The sequence below is a fragment of the Oryzias latipes genome, chromosome 10 (genome assembly GCF_002234675.1).
Source record: "Oryzias latipes chromosome 10, ASM223467v1".
NCBI classification, from domain to species: Eukaryota; Metazoa; Chordata; class Actinopteri; order Beloniformes; family Adrianichthyidae; genus Oryzias; species Oryzias latipes.
Window position 1 is genome coordinate 29,369,645 of NC_019868.2, and position 18,484 is coordinate 29,388,128.

Below are 18,484 nucleotides of genomic sequence, written 5' to 3' on the forward strand. Positions count from 1 at the left end.
CGGGCCGGATATGGCCCCCGGGCCGTATGTTTGACACTCCTGATCTACATCATTTCTTTTCTCTCTCTTTGCTTTTTAGTACTTTTGTTGTTGTTGTTTTTGTCTTACTCTGCTCTTATTTTTAAACCACGATACCATCGTCCATCGTGATGGCTGACTGACATCACGATGGAGAAACACCATCGTGATGCCACGCCCCCGCCACGCTGCGAGTCGACACCATAAGCCGCGGTTACATGTGCAAAATATCTTGATGGGATCAATGGTCGGATTAGAATCCAACCGTGTACATGGGCCCAGAAAAATGTTTTCAGAATGTAACAAACGTTCACAAGGTCACACTTTGGGTCGGAATAAATCATTCGCACATGCGCAGTAGTGTTTGAAATACCGGAGGAGGAAATGAGTCCCACAGTAAACAAGCTGAGCGGCTACATACATATATAGCAGCTCGTTAATATACGAGATGATCTTCTAAACGTGCTTTCACTAATGTTATTGTTATGAAGTGCCTGTTCGATCATCATTTTAAGTTTAATCCGTGTGGTCAGTGCTTTTTCTGTGGAAGAACGGAGCTGGAAGAAGCCAGAGTTAAGAGAGGCTAACACACGCTAACAACATTTAGCCTTTGATGAACATAAAATCCATGCGGGAAATTCTGCAATCTGCAGCTTGGCTGCACGTAAATATGTGGGAATAACATCAGCCTTTATTTAGTCTGGACACGACTGGAAACACAAATCCACGTGATTGAACGGTTTCTAAGGACTGAGCGACATTTCTGCTTGAAGCTTACACCGTCAAAGCCGCTGTGTGAGCTGGGGGTCCGAGCTCTGCCCGGACACACACTTTTGCCGGGAGACCCGGTTCCCCTGAGTTCAGTAGCTCGTTCAAGTAGAGCTGCGGGACGGATCACAGTCTGAAGTCTCCCACACATAGCGTACACGTAACAAAGCATCCTCCCTTCCCCTCAAACACAAAGCTGTAAGTCTGCGCCCCCGGTCCACTTGACTAATTAAGTGCGGGAGCGGACTACTTCTTTTCTATTTTTTTTTTTTTTTTGTTAAAGTCACTTCCCTCAGTTTATACTGGATCATCGCGGATGAGTCATTAGTTGGGAAATAAAATAAATAAAGTAATAAAGTAAAATAACGAATAATAATTACAAAATAACAAAAAATTACTCCACCCCCCGACGATATCATCGTCGGTCCCGATGGCTTACTGCAAACATCGTCAACTGCCAATTTAGGGGACATCCCCCAACCCCACTACCCCTCCCCTTTTCAAAAACGGGAGCACACATCTGCCGGGACGGCAATTTACAGGTTTCAGGCCGTTACAGATTTGGGATTTTGATGCCCAATACATTAGGCGCTGAACTGACACCATACGTTACAAACTGGCATCGCATCGCGCCCGAGAAGGACTGGTCTAATGAAACTTTTTTATTATTTTATTTTTTTAATAAGTAAAGATTTGTCTGGGAGCCAGATGTGGCTGAGCCATAGGTTCCCGACCCCTGACGTCGAAGAACCGTCTGCCGTCCTGACACGCCGTCGTTCCGGTGCTTTTATGCGTTTCAAATTTCGTTTTTAATACATTCCGTCTGTCAGAGACCAAAGTTAAAGAGTTAGATTCACTTGCAGGCACTTTTAATTATCAGGAATTAGGATTATCTCTAAAGTGCACATTGTAATAAGCAATCATTTGATTCCAAATTAGGATTATTTTAACTTCCTAACTAAATGTCTTTTACTGCAGACTTTAGCTGCTGAAATGGGTCGGTTTGACCCTCTAGTCGTTTCTATAAAGAACTGATGCACTTCGGACTTGGCTGCACATTTTCAGATCACTGGTTTTCTTCGCCAACAGCCTCCAGCAGATAGAAAAGGCTCTTTGCTGGCTGTCATTATCAGTTCCTCCTCTTGTTAGCGTTGCTGTTGTCAAACCACTGATCGCTGTTTCTATAGCTGGCAAAGAATCTAAGAGCCAGAAAGAGAGAACAAACTCTGGATCTCTCTGACTGACTTCAAACATTTATGCTCTACTCTACTATCAAAGCTTCATCTGATTTTTAGGAAAACAGGTTTGATATCTGTTCATGAAGCAGGCATCAAGCTGGAGCAACAAGGACTCGTTCCAGAAGAGAAGCTTCTGATGCCAAAAGATGGCGTGAACACCTACACTGAAGTTTATAGTTTTGATGTGAACACACCGAGAAAGACAATGCCTCACCAAACTGATCAATGTTGCTTTATGCTGCAACATTTGGACCAGAAAGCAAATGTTTCTGGTCATCTGGTGTTTCTGTTTCATGTCACTTTGTGCCCCAGAGTGAAATGAATCCTATTTTGGGTTCTGATGCTCGGTTAGATTTTCTGCTGGTTGTTGTTCGCTGTTCACATCTTCTGCCTGTTCTCCTGTGGTCTTTAGTCTCTCATCTCTACAATCTCAGATTCTTTTGATCATTTCAGAGTTCAGATGTTTTTAAATGATACAGATTCCACTGTTGAAAGCCAAAGCACAGCATCTTCAGTCGGACAGAGTCGAGTTTAGAGCTTTCTTCGTCTACAACAGGAGGTCACAGCTGCAGTGAAAGCAACACAGTAACATCACATCCACAGCTAAACATCAACATGTGAACAGTCTGATCTCTCCCAACGGGAGTTTTAGGAAAAGTCCAAGTATTCAGGTTTAATCCAGAAGAAGCTAAAAAAAGAATCTAATATTTTATCAAATGATTCCAGATACGATTTGAGATAAAGTGAGTTTCATTGCAAATGTGAGCTTTTCTACCAAATGATTCATGTTGGATCCATGAGAAAACATTTAAAAAAAGGAATCTGAGGATTGATCAGATTCAACTGTCTGTAAAACAATGGAACCATTTTTTATGGAAGCATTTCTGTAGCATAATTTAAAAATTGTTTTTATGACCGTCAACTTTTCAAATGCCTTTCATCATCTGTACAATTTATTTTCTAGAAGGAGAAAAGTCACGTTTGATATGAAGAGGAGTTGTTTAGCTCTTCATCAGCCTCTGTTATTTCCTTTGTAAAAGTCTATTTTAATCAAGTTGTGAAAAAAAATATTGTAAACAGAAAGGTTAGTATTATAATCTGGTATCTGTTGTATCATTTTTCAGAGACTTTTACCACAGATTCATTTTGATGCTGCGGTTGGGAACCGCTCTCCGTTTCACCTCCGAGTCAGAAGAAATGTGAGATCTTTGAGAGAACTGGATCCTGGAGACGACACTGAGTCTGTCATTCCTGTCTGCACCGTCTGCGCTGTCTGCACATCTACACCGTCTGCACTGTCTGCGGTGTCTGCACGTCTACACCATCTGCGCTGTCTGCACGTCTACACCGTCTGCATGTCTACACTGTCTGCACCGTCTGCGCTGACTGCACGTCTACACCGTCTGACCGTCTACACTCTGCACCGTCTGCGCTGACTGTGTGTTTCCACGGGTGTCTGCAGACATTTTTGTTGCCTTCATGCATCACTGATTCAGAAGCAGGTCAGTTTGTTTCTCGCTTTCAACTGCTGCCCACAAACATGAGAAAAATATTTTGAAAACAACATTATTTAGGAAAAGTCAGATTGATTAAAAAAATACTGCTAGGATTCTATACCAGCTCTTTCCAATGGAGCTCAGGTAAGACGGGACACCTGAACAGGTGCTTTCATGTTCACAAAGAGGAAAAATGTTGACTTTTACATTTAATGTTTACACTTATTTTCAGATTATGTGGTCGGATTACTGTAAATAATCCCAGAAGCATACGATTAGAATTATGAATATTTGGGGGTTTCTGGCCTCTTCCCCCTTTCAGCTTCCATTTCCTCACAGACCATCAGTCTGTCAGGCGCGTGCTCGTAGATGCGCGTGCACACGCCGTGTACAGGATGCGTTTTCGGCATGCCTCATCAGGCGCACGCGGCTCCAGTCCTCCGCGTCTGACCGATGCCGCGGCGGCTATAAATAATTCCGCCTCTCGGAGCTGCGGAGCGGCCAGGCCCTCCTCCGTCTGCCGCCTCCCTCATCTCTCCCTGCAGGAGGAGAGCCGCCGGGAGATCCGCCTTCACCTGCGCGGAGGCGCGCGCAGCATCCGTATTTTTTCTACACCAAAAAGCGCGCCTTCTCCGCGGGCTGCCGCCGCGCGCAACGGCGCAGCGTCCGGCGCCTGCAGGCTGCAGCCTCGGTCTGCACGCGGGCACACACGCACCAGCGCCCCAGCCCCGCGCGCGCCCCCCGGTACGAGATGCAGCAGATCTGCAGTCCTCAGAGAACCCGGGGAAAACGGTTTCCGGTGCATTTTGGCGCCCGTTGTGTGTACTGACCTGACGGTTGAGGAGAAGCAAAGCAGCGGACGAGGTGCGGAGCGTCTGACGCCGGGGCTCCGTTTGATGTCCGTCCTATATCCCGACTCTCTCTCCAGCACCGCCGCCCCCCCCCGCGCACCATTACCTCACAGCCTCCTCTCTGCTCCTCCAAGACGGGGGAGGGAGCAGCGGAGCAGCGACACCTCCTTCACTGTTTACACTACGGGGTGAAAAACGTCCTAAAATCCCAATAAAGCAAAGATGGGAAGCAAAGATGATGGCCTCTGAGGCCCCCACCCACAAAGACCCACAGTTCCTAAACATTTTATTCTAGATTTAAAAATAATAACATAGGTTTCCATTAAACATTAAATTTCTGAAATAAAGAGGAACCGATCCAAAGGAAAACCATAGAATCTATTTTCTCAGAATAATACTTTAAACCAAAAAATGCAGCATCACACTAAATGACTTCATACAAAGTCAAACGACGAACTTCCAAAACATAGTTTGTATTTAGGAATCATGGAAACTACACGAAACCAGCAGCTGAAACTCACAGCTGGAATTAAATGTTTCTGTCAGCTGACCTTGACATTAACCACGCCCACATTAAGTACAGACCACGCCCATATTATTTACAGGCCACACCTACAATATATACATCCCACACCTTCATCGTATATAGACCACGCCTACACCGTTTACATTCCATGTTTTATTGTTTGCAGGTCATGCCCAATCTACTTGGATAGATTCCAATTTTTTTCTACATCTGAGTGACACCAGGCTTTTAGGCTACGTTCACACTGCAGGGCTTAATGCTCAATTCCGATTTTTTTGAAAAGATTAGATTTTTTTTCCCAAGGCCGTTAACATTTCCAATTACAGGTGAATTTTTGTGATCTCCTGTGTGACCGTGAAATGACCCAGAAGTGACCATCATGTGCAGAAGAGTCCTCAACGGTGAAGGACGTCACTGTTGTTTGTGGAAGTAGCTAACGTTAGCAATGGATGTCAACAACAGTGTTTTCAAAGCTGAGCTCTTTTTGCATTATTACATTTATTTCACAAAGGAGCAGCACAATTACAATCTTCTCATTTTAAGAAGGCAATGGAGCCAGGGTCGTCTGGACCCACTGTTGTGGAATGGGGATGTGGATGTGCTGGGGCCGCGCGTGTGTGTAAGAGAGAGGAGAGAGCGCGTGCAGTGAGGTAGACAATGAGGGGGGGCAGTGGGGGCGCGCATTCATGTTGTGTGTTACTAAGGAAGGAGAACGGTAATAAAAGGTTTCCCCCAGAATAAATGCTTTGGACTCTTTATTAACCCGCTCTGGAGAATCTGAGGGTCAGAACGGGGAAGAGAACCCCGAATCTGTGCCAAAAATTATGGGGCAAAAATATCGGAATTGGGTCGTTTCAGCCTGCAGTGTGAACGTAGCTTAGAACGTTGGTTTCCATGGTGATCTTACTTCAAAAGGGGTGTCGTTGTAGACTTACCATCATTTCTGATCCATTGACAGAATTAAGGCTTTTTTCTAATTACTGCAGAAGTTATAAAAAATCTGTATAAAGAAAATAATAGAACTAAAATGTTACTTTTAAAAATATTCTGATTCCACATGACTTGTTTAAAAAAATAAAGGTTAATGTGCAACAATTGAGGCTACTAAAGGAAGCCGATAAAATGAACAAAAGTTAACCCAAAGCAGGGGGGTGGGGTGGGGGGATGGTTAAATGCATCCCAGGAAGAATGAGAACATGTGACAGAGATGAGCTGCTGCTGCATTCAGGGGTCATGTGATCTCAGAGCTGCAGCAGCTGCTGCTGGTGGAACATTAACGGACCGATTGTTAAATCGTCATTAGCAGCCTCACTTATCGCTAAGTAAACACACACAGGCGGACGCAAACACACCTGACAGGTGCTCTGCGCACAGGTCACGCTATAACGCCACATGCACACTGACACAAGCTCCTGCAAAACAAAATTTGTTTCAAATTAAAGGCATGAGGCGAACAAAGACGGGATAAAATGTTGTTAAAGTTAGTATATTTTTTAAACTACGTTTTTTTTAACATTGACTGTATATTAGAACTGGACTGAGCAAGTGTGCCGCTCTTCCCCATTCCTCCAATCAAATTAAGTCAATTCAGTCCCCATGCAGGAACCAGTCGACCTAAGTGAGCAGTGATTGGTCCGAGTCGGTCTTAGTCATGGTTTCTATGGCAACCACTTTCACCGATCAGGAGTGAGCCTTTTAGAAGGCCACACCCCTCTCACTTGAAAATACAATCTGTTAGACGTTTTGGACGTAGGGGCCAGCAGGCTCCACCTACTTTTAATTGAGGGATCTGATTGGCCAGTTTGAAAAACAGAAAAATTGCATAATGAAAAAAATGATGATTATCAAGAAGATGCATCAGAGCCAAAATGGTTCTTCACTCCAATAAAATAGCTGAGTAGCAGCTGTTTATTTTTCTATAAAATTATTTTGAAACCACTTCCTGTTTGGATCGCCGGGGGGGGTCACTCAGTCCAGTTCTCATTTACAGTCAATGTTTGAACCTCGTTTAGGACAGGGATCTCATTAAGGACAGGAACTTTGTAACGGATGAGAAGACAGAAACCTCGATAAGAAAGCGAACCTCGTGAAGGACGTGAACCTTGATAATAAAGGGAACCTCATTTAGGACGGAAACCTCGTTAAGGACAAAAACCTTGAAAAGAAAGGTAATCTTATTAAGGACGGGAACCTCATTTAAGACAACTTCGTTAAGGACAGGAACCTTGATAAAAAAGGGAACCTCGTTAAGTACAGGAACCTCATTTAGGAAGGGAACCTCGTTAAGGACATTTCTTTTGGAGCTTCGGTAGACGTCACAAATAGCTGTTCTCTCATTGTTGTCCGGTAGATCATTCATACTTGTGCTGATAATGCCACGCGTGTAGAGCTCTGAGCTGCTCTAAGGCTCCATTCTCTGAGAGGTGACTGGAAGTGAGGTGATGAAGATGGACTGCTGCAGTTTTAGCCTCACTCCTCCTTTCTCTTTATGTTGTGGTCTGAATGCTTCTCACGTTTACATCATCCAGGTTTAATATCTTCATGGTTTCAATCATTTGTTATGACTTTTATTCTGAAAACATGATTGTAAAATGAAATCTACGACAGATGGGGCCTGTAAATGTGGTTGTGATGCAGCCTGTTTTGGTTTTTCTGTGGGCGGGGCTTCCTCATTGGATTCGTTCTCCTGTAAACAGGTTTGTAAAGCTGCAGCTCCGAAAACCGTCAGTCAGAAATCCTTTCCTCCTCAGGAATCAAACTGCTCTTTCTCGCTCAGCGGATGTCGAAGGGAAATGTTTGAGTTGAATATCTTCTCCTCCCTAAAGACATGTTCACATGAATTCAAGCTTTTTCTAAGAAATCAGAAACGAGATCCTCTCCAGACTCACAGAACCGTCAGCCGTCTCAGCAGCAGCAGAAATGTAACTTTCCTCAGAAGATTCCTGCTTCACTGGTGGTTTTACTCATTGACATGTTAATGAAATCTTAGGATATATTTTAATAACTGCAGGAAAATGGGAAAAACGTCTGATCCTTCAAAATAATGTGCTCTATACGAGGTCAGAACTTCAGCCAACATTCATCTGGAAAAATGATTCCAATGCAACAATTCCCACTTTAGGTCAGTTCAGAATGGAGTTCTCACCGCCTCAGTCGTTTAGTCATTTATGTTTTATTTAACCATTTTAGTCCTTTTGGTCAGAACATTTGTCATGAAAATGTGAAGGGAATGGCATTAATTATCAATCAGTTTCACCTGTCAGTGAAGCGTCAGGTGTTTTTTCAGATATTTTACTTTCCCACCATTTAACTTGTCCAGAGATTAATATTTCAATATTTGTCTTTCTTTAATTTTTGGACTTTGTTTAATTTCTTCCTGCTAATTATTTGCTAATAGCAAGATTGATCTGTTCACAGTCACATTTGTCCTTGAACTAAAATAAAATATTTTTGTAAAAATAAACTTTATTTATTTTTTATTTCTATGAAGAAATTATTTCCTTTTTTTTTCTTTTTTAGGAGAGTTAAAACGTTTTTCAACAAAATCAATCGTTTTAATTCGGGTCAATAATTGAATCTACTTAACTGCAGTATTGATGTGGGTGAAGGGGGGGGGGGGCGCTACAGATTTCATCTGCATTTTAATTAGTACCTAAAAAACTGGTTAATAATGAAGAATGTTCTGGATTAACAGAATAAAGAAGAAAATGAAGTAATTATTTGAAGCTTCTCTGCAGCAAAGTGACCTGCTGGACGCTCCTGTTGTGGGTGTGGTCAACTCGCTGTAATCTGATTATTGAGATTACTTTACAGATTTTGCTGAAAAAAGCAGCCGTGGTCCTAAAGCGAGGAGATAAGGAAGAGTTTCATTACTGGAACATGCTGGTTCACTGAAAGACAGAGATAGTAGGGATCTCTGTGATTTTACTTGAACAAGTCTGTAACGACTTCCTGTGATGATTTAGAGATTATTGATGGAGAGTTACTGAGAAAATGGCTGTTTTCCTGTACTTTATTGACAGCTTCTCATTAAACTCCGGCTGGAACTGGCTTTCTGCATCACACAGACACAAACAAACGGTTCATGCTGGTCAATAGATCGACGTCCAACGTTTTGTCCTGTGATGTTTGTGGATGAAGTCAGGAAACATGGTGATGAAGACAGAAACTAAACGGATCCTGACTGTGACACTTTGAGGCTTTTCAGCTTCTAGTTTCCATCAGCAGTTGAGGTTTGTAGTTCTTTGCTTTTGTAGTTCTTGAAAATATTAGAAGGAAAATCATCAGTATTTTTTTTTTCCCCCAAATACATGAAAATTTGGATGTAATTTGCTTCCACAGTCGCATCAAAACAGAAGAACAAAAATTAGCGAAAATTCCTGGTTTTTAGGATGAGGATTTGACGCTCAAGGGCTGCAGGTTCAACAACGTCCAAAAAAACAATCCACCTCAATAAACATCAAAGAAATAATTGACACAAATAGAAGCAAAACTTTTTCATTATTTGTGTAAATCTGTGTTTGATCTCTTAATCGTCGGCTAAATTCTGTCATTTTCTTCACTTAAGAGCAACGAGTCGCAGCAGAAATGGATCCAGACTTTTTGAAACCGTCTGTGACGGCGTGATGAAGGGATGGGAGAGAGACCTGGCAGACGGGCATCACGCCTGTTTCACGCTCAGCCGCTGGCTTCCATCTTTAGAGGACGAGTCTGCAATTCTAACTAAAACGATTCAACAAAACATCCGACAAGAATCCCATTTGATGTTTAGTCACTCTTATATTTTCTATTGAAAAACACTTTCTGCAAATAATTTAATTTAATAAAAAAAACGTAGTTTTAGTTTGCAGCTAATCCATCTCAAAACTCTTCACAGAATTTACTACACTGGACAGAGGATTTTCAAGATGGGTCTCAGTAACTCAGACATTTGCGAGCACTGTGATAATAATCTACCCGACAGCTACATGCACGCACTGTGGTTCTGCACTCCTGTCCAGGCTCTCTGGCAGCAGGTATGTGCCGATTTATCAGTCTGGCTTAAGGTTTCAATCACTGCCTCACCGTCACTTTGTGTGCTTGGTGACATGAGTGCCATCGATATAGAAGAAGGATTAGCATCTATCATTTTCATAACTCTTTGTATTGCCAAAAAAACTATTTTAATAAATTGGAAAAACAAGAAAAATATAAACATAAGTCAACACAGAAATCTGCTGTTTGATCATATCAGCTTGGAAAAAACGTCAGCCCAAAGTTCAAGTAACTTTGAAAGAATTCAGTCTCTCTGGTCTCCCGTGGCTGACTCCATGACTTAGGGGGTGGGGGGCTTGGTCGTCGCTGCTCCTTGCCCTTCTGCTGTGGTTTGGGGTGGGGGTCTGGGCCTCCGGTGCCTGGCGGGGGATCCGTTGGTCGGGTGGTCGGGTCCGGTGCCTGGGTGTGGCGGGCTGGGGCTGGGCGTGGTCCTCTGGGCTTGGGTGTGGGGGGGCGGGGGGGTGGTGGTGGCCTGGCTTGGCCTGGGGGGGGGTCCCTTTGCCTGTGCTGGGGGGGGGGGGGGTTGCGGGGGGCCCTGCTCGGTGGGGGGGGGGGGCCCAGCGGCGCTGGGCGGGCTGACCATCTACACCTGGGGCTGGGATCGGCCCTTCCCTGGCTCTGGGACGGGACAACCCTCTTGGGGCCCCCGGTTGCTCTTGCTCTGGTTGCCGTATGGAGTGGGCCCCCCCTCTTTCGGTTTTATTTGCACCTTAGACATGTAGGGCCCTTGGTAGGGGGGGTGCTTGGACATCACTGCCAGCAAGCAGCAGATGTCCTCCTGGCACCCTACCTGCCAATTTAACCGCACCTTAGACATTTAGGGCCCCTTGGTGGGGAGGGTGAGGGGACATCACTGTGAGTAATCAGGAGATGTCCCCTCAGTGCCCTACCCGCCAATTTTAACTGCATCCCCCTTAGTACACACACCCCCTCCCCCTCAAAATATACACACCCCCACAAACACACATACACACATTTTGCAAGGAAGGTGGGACCTAGGACCATCTGTCCCCTACCCCTTCTCTGGTGGGGGTACGGGTCCCTTGGCGGCGGCTGCCGTGTCCCCTGGGTGCCGGTCTCCTGGGCCCGGCGGTGCTCTCTGCGCTCGGGGGGGGGTGGGGGTTCACATTACACCTGAGCCGGGGGTGTCAGTGTCCCTGGGGTGGGTTCGGGTCCCTGCCCCTGGGTGCTGGGCCCCGCCAAACTTCCAACAGTGGCCGAGCCTGGTCGGGCCATGTTTACAACACCCCTTGTGGGCCCCCCTTTTTCCCCGGGGTGCTCCCCTCCGGGGTGGGGGTGGCTGGCCCCTGCCTTGCTCCTCCCTTGGGCCGGGTGGGTGGCTGCCTGGAGCGCGGAGCGGGTCTCCCTTGGGGGGTCCTGACTCGTACCTGGGGTTGGGGCGGGGGGATGCCCGGAACTCCTGGGTGGTGGTGGGGTGCTCGTCTGGGGCTGTGGGCGTCCTTCTCGGGTGGGGCCCTGCGTTGGGCTCTTCCGGTGCGGCGGGGGGGCTGCTCTCCTGGTTGGGCTGGGGCGCCGCTCTCTTTCCCCCGTGCTTCCCTGCTCTCTGGCTCTGGGGGCCTCGCGGCGGTCCTGCTGGTCCTGGCCTGGGTGGCGGATTTGGTCGCCCGGGGGGCGGTTGTCCCCTGCCTGCTGCCATGTGGCGTTGGGAGGTTCCGGCTGCCGCTGCTGCTGCGGCGGGGGTCTTGGTGTGGGGGTGGCTGGGCGCTTCTCCTCCTTCTTTTCACATTCCACCATCCATTTTAGAAGAACATAAACACTCACTTGAGCACAGGTGTTAGCTCACCTTTGCACTTATAGTTTGCATGATTGAATGAATGAAATATCTCACACTAGTTGGTTTAAAGGCATAAGTATGCGTGTGAACACTATCTGTTTTATGTACATGTTGACATGTGGTATTTTTGCAGCTAGCAGGTGTGTTGATGACATTTGAGTGTGTGTGTGGACAGGCCCCGCCCTTTTTGTACTACATTTGAACCGTACCGTAACGATAAACAACCAGTAAACTTGTCTGCTCTATGCTGCTTCATGGGCTTATCCCCCCCCTCCCACTATCACCCCCCCCTCTGACATCCCTCCCTCTTCTTCCCTTCTTTCCTTTTCCGTCCTTTCCAACACCAAAGATTTTCAAACATGGTTGAAATTAATAAAGTTTGGCCTCAATTACAAAAGGGGTTTATTCAGACATACCTTTGGTTTGTCTGAAGATTAATAACCCCTCTTGTTAAAGCAAAATATGTCCAACACAAGAGGCCCTCAGCTCTCATCTGCCTGCCTAGCTGTTGGACAGGACAAGTTTAAAAAAAAAAAAACTTAGTTTCTGACCTGCAAGAAGTAGTTTGTTTTCTTAGCAGTTTATCATCATCATCACTTCCTACTCTCTTAACCCTTGTGCTATCCTAGGCACTTTAACGTTGGGAATTGGGTCGTCTAGACCAGTGTTTTTCAAACAGTGTGCCGCGGCACACTAGTGTGCCGTGGGAGATGGTCAAGTGTGCCGTGGAAAATTGCCCTCATTAACTGATCTAAAAACATTTCCCATCTCCAGGATATCAGCTCTCTGTTCATCCAAACAGGCCCTGATAAAACACTGAGGAGTTAGGAATATAAAAGATCGTAAAATACTTTTTCTTTGCGTTTATTTTATTTTATTAAAGACATTTTGATAAGAATGACCGTACCGCGATTCAGCTGCAGCTCCGGCTGTATTTGGGAAAAGTCCCGTCCCTTTGACTGTCTCCACCAATCATTCTTGAGGGGCTTAATCACATGTCATCAGTCTGACCAATCAGAAGTGGTTAAAGTCTTCACTTCCTTGTCCCGATTTAGCTCGTAAAGTCGCTCAGTTCTAACAAAAATACCAGCTAAAGCTCGTCTTTTGCGCTGTAGCTTTCCACAGAATCCGGTATCAGACCGTGGAACAAGTGAACAAAACAATGAAGCTCCGAAAAGCGATCTTCGGCCGTTTTATGCACTACATCTCCCATGATGCATTGGGTTGTGAGAGGGACAGCGCACAAGGAGATCTGTCGTTAGACGTCTTGAAACCAACGAACACACCTAAAACTATTTTTAAATCTTCTAACTTAACTTTTATTGAATCTTTTAGAAAAAAAACAGCTGCAGTTTCCAGCTTTTTCTGCAACAATTATCTCAAAAATGCATGTGAGATTGTGGAGGGGCTGTAGATCAATACAGACTATGAGTTTATCCTTCTTTTTTAAAATTTTTGGATGCTGGTGTGCCGCGGGATTTTTTTTAAGGTTAAAGTGTGCCGTGGCTCAGAAAAGGTTGAAAAACACTGATCTAGACCCACCGACAGTGCTCTGAATCTTTTTTCTTCAATGATTTGTGATCTTCACTGGTGTCCATGGATTACATGAAATCTTTCCACCTTTATCCACCTTTGTCATGGTAGGGAGAACATGTCAATGGGAGGGGGGGTCATCTAAGATAGCACAAGGGTTAATTATGGTCAAAATAAAGGACCAAATCCGTGAAATTCAACCCACACGTATAACTGAAGTGTCCCAGCACAGGAGGAACTGTTTTTCTATCTATAGTATTTTCTCCAGCATCTTACTCCGATACACATTTCTATAATTTATCATTTTAGTCAAATACTAAAATATTTATTCCGATAGTTGCAGCTCAGTTCAAGCATAAGTTAAACTCAATGTAAAATCAGAAACAGTTTTAAGTTTTTCTGCAGGTTAAAAATGATTTTATTATAAAAAAGTATTTTACAGCTGTACAGTACAAAATAAAAGGGGGTGAGTGAGGAGCTCCCTCTGCTGGAGACGGGACGTTACTGCAGAGCGCCCGCAGCCCCCCTTAGGAGTCGTTGGGAAGGCCAAAGAGCTTGACCGTCCCCGCCTCGCGGTTGTTGTCGTACTTGCCCTCCTTGTCGTCGCAGGCGTAGGCCAGCAGGGGTCTCTTTGGGTGCCAGGCGACGGTGAAGGTGGGGGAGTCACACTGCACCTCCCACAGCTTCTCCCCTGTAGGGTGGAGGAGAGATGGGCTTTGAGTGACAGCCGAGTGGGCGGGATCTTCACCGCCTGTGCGGCTGCAGGTTTACTGACCCGTTTCCACCTCCGCGATGTCGATGAAGTGATCCTCCGACGCTGAAGCCAACATCTTGCCGTCGTGGCTGAAGCTCAGCGTCCTCACCGGCCAGTCCAGCCTGCAGCAGAGCAGAGACTCGAACAAAGCTCGCAGCAAACGCCGGACCCTCGGCGGCTCAACCCACCTGGAGAAGCAGCGCACGCACACCAGCTCCTCCACGTCCCACAGGCTGACCAGCGCGTCGGCGCTTCCCGTGGCGAAGTACTTCCCCGTGGGGTCGAACTTGATGCAGATGCAGTTGGACGGGTGAGCGTTGATGGACTGGATGGGCTTCAGCTCCGGGTAACTGCGCAGCACCAGAACCTGTTTTTATTTCAATGTGACCGGTGGGCGCGGGTCGGCATGCGACAGTGGCGCTCTGACCTCAGGATGTTGATGCAGCCGTTGCCGTTGGTCAGGAAGAACATGTCGTTGTCGTTGTTCCAGGAGATCTCGTTCACCTCGAACTTGAACTGCTCCTCCGCCCTGGAGCGGTGCGTCTTTGCGTCGATGAAGGTCACCACGTCGTCCTTGTTCCCGACGGCGATGGTCTGGCCGTCTGGACTCCAGCAGATGTTGATGTTTTCACCTGGAAACAAAGTCAGTTCAGACGTTAAAACGTTCCTCGACATCGTTCCGGGTCTTCAGATCCGTCCCGGTTACCCTTTGTGTTTACGGTGGCGATGCACTTGGTGGTGCGGACGTCCCAGATGCGGATGGTTTTGTCTCCGGACGCCGTAACAAACAGGTCCGGGTTGTTGGGATGCCAGCACAGCTGATCCACGCTGTCGCCGTGACCCCTGTAGTTGTTGTCCTTGACCTGGGGAGAAGACGCACTTCAGTGGTTGGTGGCCATTAAACGTTTAGTACCGTTCTAAAACGGTATGAGTTAACATTTATGCTGCAGTGGGTCTTCCTCCTCCACCGCTGAAGTCTTTGTCCAACACAGAAACATGAAAGTTGGAAGACTTCAGCTTCCTGATGCAAACTCAGAGTCAGGATTCAAACCCAGAACCTCACTAGCTTCAGAACCTCAGATGTGCATCAACTAAGATGATGGATTAAAGAAGCTGACGGAACATTTCATGACTTGAGGTGAATATTTTCCCCTTCAAGTAACTCCCAGCTGGAAACATCAGCTGCTTCTTTTTTTTTAATAGTTTTTATTATTACTTTAGTTTTATTTTGACTTTTTAAGGGCGATCCACAGTGACAAAACACCGCCTTCTCCTCTGAATCCATCACTTCTCTGTTTTTAAATAACCTTCCAAGGAGTTTGGCACGCGCGTCTGTCTTTGTGCTAAAGCTAGCATGCTAGCAGAAAACGAGCCGGTTTCTCACCAAGCGGTCCTTTTCCAGGACGAAAACGCTCGCGGTTTTGTCGAAAGACCCGGACGCCAGCCTCCGGCCGTCGCAGCTCCACGCCACCGAGTGAACTTTCGCCGAATGAGCCGGAAACTCCCGACTTTTGCTGTTATTTCTGAAGCTCTCCTGCATCTCCTGATAGTACTGCGACGCCATCTTGGTCCCACTGTGTGACGTATGGTTTTTAGAGGAGAGCGCGAGGGCCCCCTGCTGGCCGGAGGACCGCGCGTGCAGTTTACTCATCGACCAGTGAGTTGACGCGTTACTGAAGACAGATCTTTGAACTATTGTTACTTTTTGGGAAATTCTTGGATCAACTGGAATTATGGGAAAAGACTTTTGAAAATAGAAAAACCAGATGATCCAGATAATTTCCCCATTGATAATAAATAAATAAAGATAAAATATTTATTATTTAAGATAATTAATCTTATCTTTACAGGCATTAAACATAGACATATTCTCATATTTTTGGAGCATTTTGGAACTAAAGTGTCACAAAGAAATGACAGTATTCTTCAAATAAAACACTTTTTGTGTCACTGACAGGATTTTTCTTTTCCCTGATTTTAGATTCCAGAGATGAAAGAAAATTGCAAAGGTGGTGCTGACATCATCAGGTCAAAAATAACTAATACTTCATATGATATGTGCTTTTATTTAGTACAAACAAATAAGGCAGACCGTAAAATAATCTGTAAAATGTAGACGTGTTTTAAAAAGTGACTTCATTACTTACTTCTGCTAATAATTCACCAATGAAAAAGACAAAGACTGTTTGGTTTGATCTGAACTGCAGTTTATTTCAGGTGTGAAAATTCCGGTTTAAAAACATGGAAACTGGATGCAGAAAATCAGTGTGAGGGTTCAATTCCCCCATCAGAGGGGGGGGGGGGGGGGGGGGGGGGGGGGGGGGGGCGGGTCAAAGCTGCAGGGTTTTACCTGCACAGGTGATCTCACTCTGACTGAGGTTTTCCAGCAGCTTCTAGGGTCAAATTCTTCTCGTCTGGTTTGGGTCTGGAACCTCATGGAAACTCATGGTGACTGACGTGAGACAATCGTCCCTCACGTCTGCATGAAGGTCGATCGTTAGCCATAATGGAGCCGACTCTTGTGAAACATTAGCAGGACCATGTTTGCTCAAATTCAGCAGAAAATGTAGACAACATTCATGCAAAATGGGAGCTGTGTGTCATTCCACCCAAAAAATGTGGATCTATTTGCATATTTCTGTGCCTCTAACTCGGTCGTTTCCCAGATCTCAGTAAGAGCCGAACTTCCTGTCCTGACTTCAGGATCGTGTTTGAATCTACGGTCAAACGTTTTGGCTTTTGCTACGTTTCAGTCAGAAACACACCAGCATTTTTGTTCCAGGTTTTTGTTGCCATAGTTACGGACATCCCAGACTGAACTGTTGGAGGTCCTCAGCAGAGCTGCATCAGCTGCAGCTTCTTCATGTCCTGCATAGCCAAACCGGTTGATGCTACATGCTAGCGCTGCCCAATAGCAGCAAGTCTGGATGGTAAGCAGTGAGCTAAGGCTTGATGACGAATATTTGGACTTACAGAGAAGCACTTGTGTTCGGGTCAGACCCGGACGGAACGGCGCACTTTAGCTCACAGCTAGGATCTGCTTTAGCACGGCGAGAAAATATATATTGGTTTTTTCCCCCATTATTTTTCACAAAATGTGTGAAAAAAATGATCTTTGTTAGCTTAAAGCAGGTGCTAGCTCGCTAAAGTGGACTAAAGTGTTGCACCTCAGTTAGATTTGCGAGCGACTGACCTTTAACTGCTAGCTAAGAATGTTAGCAGTTAGCGAAGGCTCCTTGCAGGAGACGGAACCACTGACTGCATCTGAGAACTGGACTGAGTTTACGTCATTCCTAGAAAATGGTTTAGTCTGGCTCCAACCAAATGAAGTCAATGCGGACGCCATTTTTTTCAGGATGCGGCCGTCGCCATGTTGGAATTGTCAGTAAGCAGTGATTGGTCAGAGTCAACATTTCCATAGCAACAACTCTGGCCAATCAGTAGTAAGGATTTGAGAGGGCCACACCCCTTCCACTGAAAGTGAGCTCTGGAGGATCTGTCAATCAAACGCTTTGAACAATCCATGTGAGACCGCCTCCTGCTTTTGAGGCATCTGATTGGTCCGTTTATAACTTGAGGAACAGTTGTTTATTTCTCTGTAGAAGTCTGTGGGATTCTGGTTTCTTGGAGCCACTTCCTGTTTGGGATGCCAGGGAGGCGGGGCCACTCCGTCCAGTTCTCAGACACAGTCGGCGGTTGGAATGAGACTCTCATCTTAGGATTCAGAGGAATAAAACTCGGCTTTTCATGTCAAAAACAGCTGACGTTGCAGAAAACGGTCACAGAGGAACCGCACGCCGCTGCCACGCTTCATGGTGGCGTCAGAAAGGCTCCGACGCCGTCTGGGTCCTATAAGCACAGCTGGAGGTTGTGGCGTCCGCGGCACCTGTGCGTACAGGCCAACGGGCTGTTTGAGGGTAGGAAGACATCGTTTCTCCTGGGGAGGGACGGAACAGCAGGAGGTAGAGAGAAAACACAAGCCCCTCCCACATCTCCTCATCAAGGCCTCAAAGTGTTCCTGAGGATCCATCGGCCCCCCAAGCATCACACCTGCCTTTGATCCGGACCCTGGGAAGGACCGGCGTCCCGCCGTGAGGACGCAGGAGGGGGTTCGACACGGTGGGGGGGGTCGTGCTGTTTTCTGCTCCCATGGCTGCACTTTAACAGCACTGAAGGCATCTCGATTCTAAAAAAAGCTTTGATTTCTCCATCACGTCATCTGCTGTTTGCCGAGCTCGCCGCCGCCGGAGCTTTCAGCTCGCCACCGGTTTATCAAAGAGGAAACCCCCCACTGACACGGAGTTCCCACGCTTTTGGAAACCTTCCTCAATGTTCCAGGAGTTAAAGGGTCAAATCATGCGGTCCTGTTTGTTTCAACAGAACCAGAACCTCAGCAGCTGCCGGGAGAACCCGGTTTGGTTCCGTCAGAGCGAGGAGGCTGCGTGCTAACGCTCAGGAGGAAGAAGCGTGT

The 18,484-nt window shown here is 46.2% G+C and overlaps 2 protein-coding genes across 2 annotated transcripts in view; both read right to left on the minus strand.

Moving 5' to 3' along the window:
- cplx2 (complexin 2) overlaps nt 1-4,477 on the minus strand; it is a 53,731-nt gene extending 49,254 nt beyond the window's left edge. The window contains exon 1 of the mRNA XM_023959414.1: nt 4,351-4,477. The gene's annotated coding sequence lies outside the window, so the exon portion shown is untranslated. The remainder of the gene's footprint in view (nt 1-4,350) is intronic.
- Nucleotides 4,478-13,646: 9,169 nt separating this feature from the next.
- Nucleotides 13,647-15,612, minus strand: thoc3 (THO complex 3). Its single transcript, XM_004085920.4, has 6 exons — nt 15,398-15,612; nt 14,720-14,876; nt 14,441-14,645; nt 14,202-14,363; nt 14,035-14,135; nt 13,647-13,950 (listed from the first exon to the last, which is right to left on the minus strand). The coding sequence occupies exons 1-6, from the start codon at nt 15,575-15,577 to the stop codon at nt 13,787-13,789; spliced, it is 969 nt and encodes a 322-aa protein (XP_004085968.3). The 5' UTR covers nt 15,578-15,612; the 3' UTR covers nt 13,647-13,786.
- Nucleotides 15,613-18,484: the final 2,872 nt, after the last annotated feature.